Source organism: Cuculus canorus, chromosome Z (assembly GCF_017976375.1).
Source record: "Cuculus canorus isolate bCucCan1 chromosome Z, bCucCan1.pri, whole genome shotgun sequence".
NCBI lineage: Eukaryota > Metazoa > Chordata > Aves > Cuculiformes > Cuculidae > Cuculus > Cuculus canorus.
In genome coordinates this window covers 14,439,118-14,454,987 of record NC_071441.1, presented here as the reverse complement: position 1 = coordinate 14,454,987, position 15,870 = coordinate 14,439,118, and the positions used below count along the sequence as shown (strand labels likewise).

The 15,870-nt window shown below is 40.1% G+C and overlaps 1 protein-coding gene across 2 annotated transcripts in view; it reads left to right on the top strand.

Annotated features, from left to right (window-relative positions):
- The first annotated feature begins 14,613 nt into the window (after positions 1 to 14,613).
- Positions 14,614 to 15,870, top strand: part of SLC1A1 (solute carrier family 1 member 1) — a 50,744-nt gene continuing 49,487 nt past the window's right edge. For both annotated transcript variants that reach the window (XM_054054931.1, XM_054054930.1), the window contains exon 1: positions 14,614 to 14,801. In XM_054054931.1, coding sequence (XP_053910906.1) covers positions 14,711 to 14,801 — 91 coding nt within the window. In that variant the 5' untranslated portion in view covers positions 14,614 to 14,710. The remainder of the gene's footprint in view (positions 14,802 to 15,870) is intronic.

Below are 15,870 nucleotides of genomic sequence, written 5' to 3'. Positions count from 1 at the left end.
TGCCTTTCTGCATTGGAGAAGGAAACATTTATTATTATTATCTAGAAAAGTTTTCATTATTCTTTACCTGGAACTTATAATTTCTGAAATTTAAATTTAAAAGAAGAGCTATTTTTTTGCCAAGTAGTTTCTTCATATATAGATAGACACCTTAAAATCATATATTAGACATTAAAGAGCTCTTGCTGATCTTGTATTCACCATGACAGAATTTTATTTATGGAAACATCAGAAGAATCTGCATAGGGTTTCTGAATTGTTTTCCCTGGCAAGTCAGCAAAAAATACTTTCTGCATGATACACTAAAGAGGCAGTAAAAATGAAGATAAATACATCCTTGGAAGAGAGGAGCTATAAATGGAAACTTCCTTTCCAAGACTTGTGATTTCCATGCTGAAACTACTGGCTCTCTGTCTATGCACTCAGTTTGTTCTCAGAACACCTGAGCCAGCAACAGGCAGGAGAACATATTCATCACTACTTGATTGAGCACTGCTAACCTTTACTTCTTTTTTCCTTCTGCTGAAGTACAGAGACATTTAAAATGCAGAGCCTTACTCAGTAGACCTCATTCAGCCAGTTTGGTAACAAAAGACACAAGATGCCATGCAGGAAGGTCTGTTTTTCGACAATAAAGATAAGCTCACTTAGCTGTGCATTATTTTCTTTTCTTGCTGTTTCCTCTTCAACATCTTCCTGAAGTTATCATATTTACAAATAAAAGACTGAAAATCTTTCCCACTCCATAAGTTATCAACTGAGTTAAGGGGATCAGGAAATCCAGCTAGGGCACTAATAATTCCCTTGTCACCAAAATTAAATTACAGCCTTAGGACAAAGCAGAATGTGGCAAAGTGATGCCTCCTTCTAAATGCTCCAGCACAGAATAAGCCTACCTGCCCACTCCAGGTTATTGGAGATGGCAGGCAGCAGCCAAACATCTTTGAGACAGTATTTACTTTTCTCCTACAAGTTAAAGAACCACAGTTCTGCCTTGACCTTATGGGATCCTCACAAATGCAAACGAAGTATGCAGAAAAGGTGTTGTAGACTCTGCTTCCACACTATGCACCTACCTGTAGCTTAGAAACAGACTGAAGATTACTAAGTACTGACCTTTTCTCCTGCTTTCCCATCCATGAAACTCTGATCAACATCTATAAATAGGAGAAAAGTTTACCTCAAATAAATGTTCTTATAGTTGCAAAAGCAATATTAATTTATGCCAGCCTGAGCCAAAATCAGCCATGCACACCATTCTCTGGTACAGTATTTTCTCAACAGATTAAGAGTAATTGGTGTAGAGAACTGAGCAGAGGCCACTGCTGTGCCAGGGGGAAAAAATAGATGAGAATCCTCTAACTTCCAGAAAATGTCTTGGTAAAGTCCAACACAACTGTTTCCAGCTTTCTTTAAGCAGTTTTTGCTGATTACTTGACTGCTCATATATAGTATTACTTTCTGTCAAGTCATCAGCTCTTTTAAACAGCACAGCTCTCATCTGCTACTCCTTTCACTTAAAGCACTTTACAACTAAGCTAATAAGTTCATTCTTGCCACAAACTTTTTCCATAAAATACATCTTCTAAATGCTGTAAAGACATTAAGAGAAACACTAGTGGCCAAAACTATATGCCAAGGAACTGGTATTTCTAAGAAATAGAGAATACGTAGCTTTGCAGAAGTTAAAAAATGCTGGCAACACATCCATGATGAATTTTAAAGTCTCCCTTTAGGTAGGAACTCTATATGTTGTGAGTAGAAGGTCATCAGAAGAGAGGGTAGATCACAACTGTCGGTCTGTTTTCCAGTGTTGATGACATGCAGTAGTGAGGAAAGAGCTTCCCACATCTGTTGCTGAACAGCTTAACTAAGATGCAGGCACAGTGATTAGGCTGGTACTCCAGTAAGGAAAGTAATCTTCCCCGCCCCAGCCAGTCTCAACAGGTTTCTCTTCCACTGAGAGACAGGTAATGTTCTTTTTCAGATCAGGTATAAGATGAGCAAGAAAAAGAACTGGAAATAAATACAGAGGATAAAATTAAAAGACTTTCCTAAAGCTTACCACATTTCCATGATACTTTTTGTGTTACTTATGAATCTTAAATGCAAATTTGATAAAAGCAAAAGGCGGCTGTTGTTTTGGAGCAGGCCAGTGCTTGTAATGCAGATCTAAATATTTGACTGGAAATGGTGTGCAGAAATAGCATCACGTAATTATCTGTGTCCTTTCTCGTCTATTTATTTCTGTGAAATCAGTGCTCTGATTCTGTATAAGAAAATACATGGCACTGTAATTGAAAAGTATGTAAAAATATATATGTAAAAAAGAAAGGAATCAAAGTCCAGTGGAAACTAATCCTGAAAGCAACAGGCTTTTGAAGATTCATTGTGCAAGGCTCTTATTAGGTTTGATTACATTATTATAATGGACAATTTTGTAAGCAGAGGATTTACTATATTTGAAGATACATATATATAAACAGCTCTATTGTAGTAACTGAATCTGCAGAAACTATGTTCTTCTTGTTAGCGATAGGCGTACATACAGACATGCACCCAATTCCTTCATTAGCCCACTTAAACAATTCAATAGCATTAAAACCAAATCCTTTATCCCAGGTCCACCTTGAAATCCATATGCTTTGAGACACAGTCTACTTAGAACCTAAACTCATGCCTGGATAAGCTTGTTGCACTACATCTGTTTGTGAGGAATCCACTCCATGAATCCACTCCAGTTGTTTAATGGTGTCCTGCAGGAGGATTTGGATTCTTGGATTTCTGACTGCAGCCCAGTTACATGTTAAACACTGCTTTGTTTCCATAGCACAAAACTGGACACACCTCTGTGAAGTCAATTCCTTACTAAATCACAGTATTCACTAAAAGGTTAGACTGACATTTACTCACAGATAATCAAGAGTTTATAAGTTTTGGTGCTTTCTGTTTCATCTGGCTAGCAATATTTTTGGCATTATTTATTAACCAATTTACTGTGTCCTTCATCTGTCTTTATTATAAAATCCCTCATTCTTTTCCTTTACAAAGTTACACATTGCTATAATGATGGGTAAAAAAAAAGAATAATTATTACTTTCAATAAGCAAGGCAATTTAGAGCAATGCTAATATCACTGTCAGCCCAGCAGTTCCTTTTCTCCACAACAAGCACTGATGTAGCTAGAAAATTACATAGATTACACTTCACTTATATTATTAAAAAGGTTCTTTAATAATTGTGTCCTTCTCTTTCCTTTCCCACAATCTCTAGAAAATAACATAGTCCAGTTGCTTTAACATCTGTCAATGTGGTTCTGTATTCAATGCCTTGGAGAAAACAGAACACACATTGAATAAAGACAACCCTGTTAATTACAACCTACCTTCCATTGTAGCTACTTTACACTTGTTCTGAGAGCATCTGTTGACTTATCTAAGGAACGGATAGCAAGTATTTGATATTTTTGCAAAGAAAAATAACCAGTTAGTGAAAATGTACTCAGTACATAATATCTTTCTTCTTGTCAACAACAAAGAGACGTCGATAGAAAGAATAGAGATGTAGAGCATTTTGGCTAAGCCACGGGAGGGAGTTAGTGAGTAGACTGACAAAACAAAAAAGAAACCCAAAAAACAACAGGGAAAAAAAAGCCGTTTTCGCTGCCTTTGTCAGGCTGTCCTTGCTTACACTGCTTGCAAACACACACAAAAAATCCTTCTTTTCAAGGATATTGCCTAGGATTTCACAGAAGTTTGAAGAGCAATGACCGCCTGCCCACTCACAAACTCCAGCTGAGCAAAAGGATCACGTTCTCTGAGCACACCTTCAAGATCATTCTCTCTGAACAGAGATTCGGGGAAAAATATAGTTTAAGGCAGCATAGAATGACTTCCATTTACCTGGAAAATAACCAGTTTGGACTGAAACCGATATTTCTTGCTGTGTGGAAGAATGTAGGAAGGAAATCCTGGATGAAAAAACGAGCATAATTTTTTCTTAAGTGTGCAATGTGTATTTATAGAGAAAGATCTATTTCTGAAATCTGGTAAGATTCTTATATACAGAAAATACAGATATATGTTTCTTATGGGTGGTATATAGAAGGCTGTGCAATGAACACAATTGAAATATATACAGACAATACATACAGTAGTGACTTTGCAGTTAATGTCAGCCTGATTGCCAAAGTCTTATAAGAAGGTTGACAGTTCGTATATCTCACAAGAGTAGCATGACTGACTCATTAGCTACACCACTATTCCTTCTCATTCGCCCTCCTCTTTCAAGTCTGGAGCATGTAGAGAGGATATCAGGTCTTCTACCAAAATCAGATGGCATTTTCAAGTACTTTGTAACTGAACACACAGATAATTCACAATCAGATTCTCTCTCTTCCCAAAGCAATGTGGATCGAAAATGAAATGAGGCAAAACAGCATCATTCTGAGAAAATAAACATTTACGTAATTTAATATCCCTGTAAAGTTCCAATTTTGCCAAATTCAGGCTGTCCAATATCACCTTAAATAAATTTAGACATGCTTTATAATACAGAGGAACAGCAGAGATCCTTCTTGAGTCTCATATCCCTGAATAAATAATTTTACACTATAGGCACTGAAGGCTTTCTGTTTTTTCAAAACATAAATCTCTCAGTGAGGCACTTAAAGAGATCACAGTAGTAGTAACAATAGCACAATCCATTTTGCTGAATTCTGAGATTTCAAGGGGTACATGGCAAAACTAAGAGTAGTACAGCCTCGTCTCAAAGACATACAGAAGAAAATATCTCGTTTTGCTTTTTTTAAAAGTTGAATGCCTCTGCAATTATTTCTTAGAACAGCATTAGTATTGTGATTGCTTGTGTAAACTCTGTTGCAATGCAGTGAGATGAAACAAGTACTTGATGGTACAAGGACACTTACAATGAACACAAAGAGAGAGGAAGACAGACAAATCCATCATGCTTAGCCTGCGGATCCAAGTGCACAAAGCAAAGCATGCTGGAAACCTACCACACATGCAAATAAAAGCAACAAATGAAAGCACAATGGATATGTGTCACGGGATAAAATGGGGAAAATACAACATTAAAGATCATCCTTACTGCTCTCAGGAAGAGGTCGGGATTCAGTGACCAGGCTACATTTTCAGGAAAAATAGTGATCCTGCAATAGTTTTAGATTTCAAATTTGCTACACTGTCCAAAGCATTTCCTCATTCTATCAGCAGAAAATACTGAACTTCGAAGAACAGGAAAGTCACGCCATGCCATTTGTCAAAGTGTTTTCTATTAAAGTGATGACCTGGCAATGTCAAAGAAGGCTGCGGTTTTTCTAGTTATTTTATAGGGGAATTTCTGCTGATTTATAAGGAGTGAGTCTGGAAAAGATCTAGTTAGGGCAAATCTTCTTGCACTGTTAAGTCTATGCCATGATGATTTCCACTGTGATTCAGGTGTGATCACCCCAAGAAAACTGGGGCAACGTATTCAAACTTGATATCACTTGCAATGGTATCATCCCTAGATTATCTTTCTTATTTACAGCTAAAAGTTATAGCAATTCCTACTGGTTAAATTAAAGCAAATTCCTATAAGTTATGGCAGTTTCTACAATTGCTCTTGTGGGAACTGACAAAACTTACAGGAATTTGCTTTAACTTATACTATTTGTATTGTATTTGTATTGCATTAGTAGGAACTTGCAATTTTCCTCTGGCTCCAGACAAAGTTTATCATATCCCACCAGAGAAGATCCCATTGCTTATCTTTCTTTGTTGACTTACTCCCTCCCAAAAATGTTCATCTCACTTTCTACATGTATTGAAGGAATAACATTATCTCATAGCAGAGATGGGGGGAAAAAGGGTTCCCCCCCATCAATTATAATATAATTGATCAAGCTGCCATTGAATAATCTTCCTGTGTCTTGGATGATACACAGCCTGTGCACTGCTAAGTCCAGGCTGCTCCTCTGGTTGTTTGATTTGCAGAAATGCATTGGTTTACTTTCCAGTAAAGGTGACATAATAAACCAGTAGAAAGGATTATCAGCCCCAAATTATCCACATACTCATTCACCACAAAATAAGAAGTTGTTAGATGGTTGTTTTCAACATACAGTCTCTTCCAAGCAAACTTATACACATGATTCATTGGCTTGTCCTTGGGATGGTGTCACAGTGGAGCTGATAACAAGCTCTATTTCAAGAACCTACTGCTGACCTTCACATTCACAAAATCTGAGATCAGGAAATTCCATGCTACAGCGGGCTCTCTCCCTGACATTAAATTTCAATCCACAATGCAGAATGTACTTTTGTTTTCAAGAAAACTGGTGGCCTTATTCTGAAGATAACAGCATTTAAGGTTAATCAGGATTTCTTTAGACTGATGCAATTGCAATACCCTACAGACACATCAGACGAAAAGGATCACTGTCAGGTGATCTTGTGAGGACTGCACATAATTCCTGTTAAGTGACTCCTGCTTTAGCAGAGAAGACTCCTTCCTGCTGGTTGATTTCATAAGAATATAAGAGACCACTACCATAGTCATATCTTTATGTGGTCACCAGACCGAGAGAACCTGGAGAGCTGGAGACATCTCTGTGAAAATTCTGAAGCAAACCTACAACTGAATGTACTTGCTCGAAAGATAATATTCTGCTATGCACTTGGTTCCAGGTCTTTCTCTGTTCTTTAGCAGATGAAAAGAGGACAAAAGTAGGAGGACCCTCTGGCACAGAGGTCTCCTCACAAACTGAGCTGGGGCAAGGAAGGAGGAGCACAGTTCAATGTTCACTGCGGGATACACACACACACATGCACATCTCTATGTATATGGATTAATATACACTTAAAGGAAAATCTGCAAAGAGTTTATTGAATACTTTCTGCTAGTGCCATGGGAAGGGGCTGCCTTTGTGGGCTTCTGAACTAGCTGCACTGACAATGAGCCACGATGTGGGGTCATTTTCATGCAGTCCTTGTGCTAGCACAGGAAAAAATGCTTCTCATTTGTTAAAATACTTTCATATTTCAGGTTGAAAACCTTACCATGCAAATTTTCTGTATTGCAGTTAAGTCCTGATGCATGAAGGGACTTTATGTCCTTTTGGATGACAAAAAGTTTCCACTTCTACTTCTCAGAAACATTTTGCCTCTCTAAAGGCTATTTCCAGAAAGATTTATTTGTTTTCACAGGACATTTCTGTCAGAACTGTGAGAATATGCTTAACCGTCTGTGGATAAACTTAACTATAACACTTGCTAAAAGCACAGGTTGAAGTCCTATTTGCTGTTGATGAGTACAAGTTTCTGGCTGGCTGGAGAAGTCAGCTGCTTCAAGCCCAGCAGCATTTCCATGACAACATGATATTAAAAAACTCATATTTCAACACTTTAAAAAGTTTAAAAGTAATTTCTTAAGTTTTTCTTTCTATTCCCTATTTTGTAGTTTACTTATCTCTAGTTAAAGGATTTCATAGGAGATAATTACCATATTAATTTACTAAAGTCCTAAGACAAAGCCTCAAGATTTATCCTTTGGCCATCATAACTAATAAAGTTTCAGGGATGGAGATGGGGATGGGGATGAGGATGGGGAAGGGAAAGAGGGAGGGGGATTCTTAAAGAGATTTAACCATCAAACTAGGGGGAGGGGGAGGGGGGAAGGGGGAGCGGGAGGAGGAGGGGAAGGAAGGGAAAGGGAAAGGGAAAGGGAAAGGGAAAGGGAAAGGGAAAGGGAAAGGGAAAGGGAAAGGGAAAGGGAAAGGGAAAGGGAAAGGGAAAAAGCAGCCTCTTTGTTTTCCACTCATGTAGCCCTACTAGATATGGAGGCTGTTTGTAATTCCTGTGTGACCGTAACTGTTTTACTGATCCTTCGAGACACACAGTTTCCCGGTCTTTCTGCAAAACATAAGCAAGTATGACTCACTGGCACAGTGCCAATGCAACATCTTATATTCCTTGTAAGCTTATCTTGAAGTTTTGAAGATCCATAGGAAGCCTAGCATCAAGCATAGTACCGAGTATGCTGCAGAAGTTAATTGTCAGAACTTGATTACATGATATTTGCCAAATTTTCTGTCAGTTGCAATTGGGCCATCACAGGTATATATTCTCCCAGACAACAAAAGTAAATATGTGCATCGAATTGCAACATGATTTTGGTACTACAAACTGGAATCCTGGTAATCCTGAATGAATTCAGTATCATTTTTCTTCTGCTGCTCTCCAATTTTTTTCTCCAAATCCATCTTCATGTTCTGATATCCTGACTTCTGTCATCAGCCTGTACTTGCCTACCCCAACAGACTGCCTGCCAGAACATACCGTTATCATCGCTTTCAAAGACAAATAACATCAGCAAAATCATTGCAGGAATTAGTGCTTCCTATCCTCCCATCCAATTTCTTATGCTGATAGATAAGGTATTTGGGGCACAGAGGCCACTGCAAATGGCCTTGCACTGATTATTATTTAGAGATGCTGTTGTTGCTACTACTACTACTACTACTATTATTATTATTGTTATTATTGGGGGGGGTGATGATGATGACGATGAAGAAGAAAGGGACCCAAGACCCAATTGTGGAGCAGAACTCTGTTAGAAAAAGCAATAATTAAATACAGACTGAAGTGATGTTCCTTTCACAGAGACTTTAGAGTCTGCAAAATAAGACTGTCAAGAATGACTACAATTCCCTAGATGTGTACAGAACAGGACTGCCAACTGAAAATATTAAAGAATTATGAGTCATTCCCTAGAAAACAGTGAGGCTGGTTTAAACATCCTGAGATTTTAAACAATGATAAAAGATGAGCTCTGCTTGCCTTCACAGTGTTTGCAGTGCATTACAATTGTATTTTTCAACTTTTTCTTTACACTCTTCGGGCTAGAATCTCAGTTTACAGCTGGAAGTTAATATTCAAATGTGTTCCGGCAACTGAAAATGCTAAAGCTTAAACACAGCCCACTAATACTCTGAGTCTTGTGATCGAGCTCCTGGTGACAAATTGGCAACTTAATGATTGTCTGGCTAGAAAGGATGTCAGGAACACTGAGCATTTTCAAGCTCTTGAAATAAGCCAGAAGATCAGATCATGTGCCTGTAGCTAATTTTTGAGAGTTGCATAGCAAATAATTCCAAATGCCTTTCTCCACTTCATCCTCCAGATCTATGGGTATTTAAATTAACCTATTTCCTCGAACTTGTTCAATGTTCTCCAAATTACTGTTCACTCACTCATCCATTTCAACGTCTTAGCAAGATACTTGAGCTTTAAAATAATTTTGTCATTTGCTATCATTATGTTCTATCAAGAAAGTATTCTGCTTCATTATGTCTTCATTAAAATAAGTCTCCAAATGGCGTGTGGGTGAACAGAGCCCTCCAATTTCATTTATGCCATTTGTGAAGAGTGGTAAAGAGCAACTGTCTGCAATAATCAATAATTTTATAATTACATATGTATTAGAGCAGCTATATATATAATATATTGCATAATGAGTCATTCTGCAGAATTACTGGAGCAGCAGTATAATATTATCCTATACTTTGCCCTATGTTCACTGCCACCATAGAGTATGCACTTTGCACACATAAATGATGTTATACCAACATGGCAAGGGAATATCACCACCTTCATTTGGGGACCAATTTATTATTCTACTAACAAAATGGTATTTGATTAACTTACTTTTACCTCTCAGTTCTTCAAGATTATAAGAGCTGATTACCAGTACAATAAGGATTCAGCCTTCTTATATGACTGTCAAGGTCAAAAGCCGTTGCTATTGTGAAGTAACCCTTGCTCTGAGGTGGAGGTGCCTTGTAGGTATTAGTGTGCCAAAGAGCAATATTGAATGTATTTTTTCTTTTGCAACAGCCAGTAGCAAGTCCCATCTGCAAACAGTAATGCCAGATCCACAGCCCCAGAATCCTGGAAACACAGATCAGGTCCAGTTCAAATTCCCGTTTGCCTTGAGCAGTGCACATTTCTGAGTCAGCAGGTGGAAAGCCATTGCCAAAATCCAAGTCAGCCTCCATTCTAGACTGCAGAGGTATTGATCTTCTCTCTCTAATCCTATCACAGCTGGTCCTATCCATCAGTTATTGACAATACATTTATGAATTTCTATGAACATTTAAAAATCAACTTGAATAAAAGTTTGCCATCCTTCCACACAAGCCTCATCCCTGCCATGCTGAAGTTATCTGCCAAGCATTTTTAAATGCTTTGCAAAAACTCAAAAAATTTTGATCACTGTGTAAAATAGATTAATTTCTTAGTACTACCATAATTCCTTCTTGCAGGAGGCTAAAGAAGGGTGCTGTAAGAAATTCATGTGTTATTCATACTCATCCTTGACATTTTCTGTAAGTAGGAAGGAAAACTGTTCATAGTCATGTTGGTCTAGCTCTTTTAATGGGCATTTAACTGGCTGAAGAATTAAGAAAAGGGAAGAAACATTTCTAAAATTATTACTACGATATGCACCTGGATTTACACAGCTGCTGGCCCAATTATTCTACTTGCAGTATAGGTAGATTATTAGCACCTGGGTTTGAAATCTTTCCTAAATATTGTTGTTTTATCAAAACATTTTAAAATGCAATACCTACAATTTCAGCATTTCCTTTGTTTTCTGTGCAACAAATCAACTGTCAACAAAGCTTACAGAAATTATTAGTAGGCTGACATAGGTTAAAAAAAATGAAGGATTGAATAAGTAAAACTCAATTGAACTCAATTTCTCTTTTGTCTCCTAACTACAGTCCCTGAAGGGATTTTTTACGGGGTATGAATGGGCAAGCTTCCACTTGATGCACATTGTACTATGCTGTGGTGTTCCTATAGGACCCGTCTGCATCTCCCAGCATTGAAACACTTAAATATCTCAAAAATCTAAAAGTATTCCCAGCCTGTGAAATTACTTGATACATTCCTAAATAATTCTCTTAAAATGTTAAGGCAGCTGTACAGGTTGAAAATGATGTTGAAACACAGGGTTACACATATAGCAGGTCACCATGTGGTAATAACTTCTCAATATACTATTTATTTATGTATGATCCTAGGTCTACAGCAAAGTAACCTGGATGAGCTTAGCCTTAAACAGAAAAATCATGCATATAAATGCACGTCACTTTTTCCCAGGCAAATATTCAGACTTTGAAATCTCTTTGTGTTTCACTAACACTAAAAAAAAAAATTTAAACAAAAAATAAAAGCATATTGCCATGCATACAACCTTACCTATGATCTGCTCTGAGATTTTTCTAACAGTGAGCAATATAGCTAAAGAATGTGTTCCTATCATCTCCGCACATCAAGTCTGTTGACATCTATGATTTTTTCACACATGCATCCCAATTATTTCGTAGTTATTACAAGGTGTCTCAAAATCACACAAACCTAGAAGTAGCTTAAATAGAATTTAGATTTTTGTTTGCTCAGCAGCTGTGCTCAGTAGCTGTGCAGGCAGCTAGCCTCCCAAGGTATTAGTTCTTTTGGTCTTTTTCCATACCTGAGTTAATTTTTAAAATAACCTCAGTATTTCAAGAATGATCCATGGGCCAGGGCTACCTTTAATTCTTTTCCATTTTATTGGGACACTTTTATTACAGTTTTTTCTTTTATGGCTCCCCATGCAGAAACTGCCAGCATGACTCTACATCCAGGATGAAAGCCAATGTCTGTCATTCTATAGTAGGAAGACCAAATAAAAAACAGCTTGCTTATCGAGATTTTAAACACCTCTGTTTTACCTGCCTAAGACTTTTTAAAAATACTTCTTAAAGTTGCTATGGACACCGTAAGTTATCAATTCCTTTTTTTTTCAAGGTCATGCCCATGGAATTACATTTGATGAGTGAAAAAAGGAATACAAATTATTGAGAAAAAAACCTTGAGTTTGGCACGCTTTTTTTCTTGAATATTTTTAGAGACAAAACACTAGTAAGAAAGAACAGAAGCATTGTACTTTGACAGGAAACAAAGTGTGCAGTGGTCTTCAACAGAATTCAATATATGTTGCTCTGTTGTCGCAGAACACTTAAATATGACATGTCTCTAGCCTTTGCAAGCTATATAGCATAATTGTATCATGATTTTTCTAAGGTTGCACAGCTCCTCCAAGATACTGCTAGCTCCGGGATGTCATGTATCAGCTACAATCACATTGCTTTATAGCAACAGGAGGGCATCTTTTCAAGTTAAAAGTGCTGCAGACAATTGTAGCTCTTCCAAAAAATGTACCGTGAAATCCTTAATGTGGGGGAAAAAAAAAAAGAAGCTTAAAGCATTAAGAAAAACATGCAAACCATGGAAACTCCATGGAGGAAGAAGTAAACTGTAAGTTAATTTTATCTAGTTTTCAGGAACCATTTTATTGTAGTTATTTCCTTTAACTCATCAAAACAGCTCAGGAGAAAAAACAGAGCAAGTTTTAAGAAGGGATACATGAGATAATGAACAGCCAGCAGGATCAAAGGAAGGTCTAAATTATGAAGTAGTCTTGCATCTGGTTTTGTTGCTACTGTCCAGAAAGGCACCACCTCCCTGCCAACTGCGACGAATCACACCTTTTACTTACTGAAAGCAATATCTGACATTCCCAGTATACGTGGGATGAAATTAAAAGAATTACACTCTGTGGCAGTGAGAACCGAGGCCAGAGCTCCTCTGCACAGGGTAAGCCTGATCCTGACCACCCTGAAACCCCACGTGCATGTTTTGTCCCTGTGTCTCTTCAGTGCCCCTCACACTTTGCCACACTTGTGTACCAAATCCTGGACACAGTCATCATGTTCCTTACTGTTTCCTTGAATCGGTTATTTTCATTTTGCTTTTTCTGTGGCTTTGTAACAGTATGCCAGCTTTCCTTTGAAGTGCTCTAGAACCTTTCATGATTTAATTAAATTAATGTGATACTCATCTACTTCCTTTCTACAGCAAGCCTTTCTTTTATTTTTTTCATTGCATTTCCCTCATGGTGACAGATGCAGACAAATTACTGCAGTTTGAAAAATAAGTCCACTTTTGTTTTGGAGCCACTCTATAAATTCATGCAGCCAACTCCAGGTTTTAACAGTTGGGATAGATGATGGCTCTTGCTTCTCATTGAGGTGGATTTCAGTGTTCTTCCCTGTCTCAGCAAGGTACATATTTGTCTCTTTTCCTAAGCTTTCACTCAGAACAGCCAGACCCATGTGAAGAGGAAACATGAGAAGGTTTCAGTTGCTGGTTTTGCTGATCTACTACAGGTGTTAGGTACTCAGTCATCACCGACAGAAACTAAGCAAACTTCACTACTCTGTGTTTTGGAATGAATAGTGTAAAGTGTAATTAAATAACATAAATTAAATCATTTTGCACTGTCCTGCATGTCATCCAGCAAGAGAACAGCAGGGTTTTTTCTTTGCTTACATTTACCAATTGATTTCCAACTTTGAAAATCATAATCAACAATTTTATAAACAGATATTGAAAATCCTACTGTAATCCCACGGGAAACCGGGTCCCAATGTTATACCCATCTTAATCACATTTATGGTTGGGGGAGGGTTGAAGGGGTTTCATGGAGAAATACATACTGCTTCACAATTTTGGTACTTAAACTAACCAGGATAAATCTCCAGTGGGAAATCCTACTAACCATTTCTGTACTCTAATAGCAGAAGTACAGGGCAGATCATTTCCCCTTAAAATGCAACCAGAGATTGTCCTCAGCGTAACGACTAGTGGCTTTCCCAACAGCCAGGACCAACTTTCTGCCTGAAGGTTTTGGCCTCCTTCACCACCATGCAGGACATGGAGGACACCTGGCAGGGCACAAAGGCCTCGCCAGGAGACAAACTCTCCCCTGGCACGGGGTCAGGCATTGTGGAGGCTGGCTTGTCAACTCTCTGGTACAGAACTCAGTGGCGGGGGTCAGCCTGGGCCATAAAGGGCTCAGGAGCAGGGAAGCAAGCCGAGGCAGCGGGGTTTGGGCACAGCACCTCACCAGCCTCCTTTGCCCCTTCCTCCCCTTGCCGTGCCTGGCAGCCCAGACCTGTGGGGCATGGGAGCTGAAGTGCTTCAGGCAGGTAGGGGGGTGCATGGGGGGCGCACGCAGGGGGTGCAGCGTGGTGGGCACGCCAGGGGGCAGGCAGAGGGGTGGGCATGTAGAGACAGCAGAAGGGTGGGCATGCATTGGGTACAAAGGCGTGGGCATGCAGAGTGCAGAGAGGTGGTCATGTACGGGGTGCAGAGGGGTGGGCATGCAGGGCATGCAGGGGGTGCAGAGGGGTGGGCATGCATAGTGCAGTGAGGTGGGCGTGTATGGGGGGGTGCAAAGTGGTGGCCATGCCAGGGGGCAGGCAGAAGGGTGGGCATGTAGGGGCAGCAGAAGGGTGAGCACGCAGGGGGTGCAGAGGGGTTGGGCGTGTATGCGGTGCAGAGAGGCAGGCATGTATGGGGGGTGCAGAAGGGTGCAGGGGGGCAGGCACGCAGAGACAGCAGCATCTTCGCTATGCCGGGGGCAGGCAGAGGGGTGGGCGCGCCGGGCTCGCGGGGGGCGGGCGGGGCCGGTCACGCGAGGGGGGCGGGGGCCGCGCTCGGGGCGCTGAGGCGCAGCCGCCGCGCTCTGTCGTTGCGCTCGCGCACAGCCCGTGGGGAGCGCGCCCGGGCCGGTCGCCCCGCAGCCGCCGCTCACCGCCATGGCGAAGGGAGGCAGGAGGAGATGCGTCTGCCTGGGCTTCTTCAAGAAGAACTGGCTGCTGATCAGCACGGTGGCCGCCGTGCTGATGGGTGAGCGCGGGGCGCGATGCGGGCGAGCCGAGGGGATCCCCGAGTTATCCCGCGGGGACGGGGGTTGGCCTCGAGGGGCTTCTGCTGGCCCAGGATGGAGAAGTTCGGCGACGCCACCCGGCTCCCGGCGGGGTTTTCGAGGGTGTCGCGGTAAAGGCGGGAGGGTTTCCCTTCCGCTTGAGTTGAACGCGATTTTGTGAAGAAAAGGTGGGCGAAAGGCCCGGGAGAAGCCGTCAGACGTCATGGCTGAAAATATTTTTCCGTAGGAAGGATCTTTAGTCCTGGTTACACACCGTTTCCATCTTCTGCTGGTGATTATTTTGATGCCAAGCAAGTGGAGCTTCCTTTGCATTGTTGCTGCTGTAGGGACGTGCTGCTTTAAATACTTCGTTTAACGGCGCTTGATGTTTGATGGGTCTATTTCAGATCAATTTTCTGCTGATTTGAACGTTGGGTGGAACATGGTCTATTTCTGTGCGTGTTTGTTTGGGAAATAATTATTTTTTTTTTTAATTCTACCTAGCTATTTATAAGCTGCGATCAGAGGTGTAACTATGCGTACCTGTATGTTTTTCTCTGTGCATTCAGTGTTTGAAAGATCTCTGTTCTGATTCTCCTCTTTAGTAAGAGGAAAGATTTTTGAATTCTGCGTACAAAGTGCTAATCCACCTAACACCCTATGGGAATTCACAGTGAAAGAGTGCCAGGCACCCAAATACCTGTATCTTTGGAATTCCCTACCTGTTACACTGTAATTAAAAGGCCAGAACTCAGGGGAGCTCAATAATAGGGCAAAGAGAGACTTCATAAAAATTCATTGAGCTTTGGACCAAATTACATTTTTCAAGTAGCTATGTATCTGCTGCATTTTCAAGATTTCTTGGAGGTGAAATGAGTTACACAGGTAGAACAGTGAAACTCCTGTAAGGATGGATCAGTTGAATTGTTTTTTTTCTTTTTATTACAGGTTTGTTGAGGAATGTTTGTAATATACTTGGAGTCTGCAATCCCTGCTTAATTAAATTTACATATTTGTTCTTTTTTAATATACAGGGGGAAATTGCTCTGA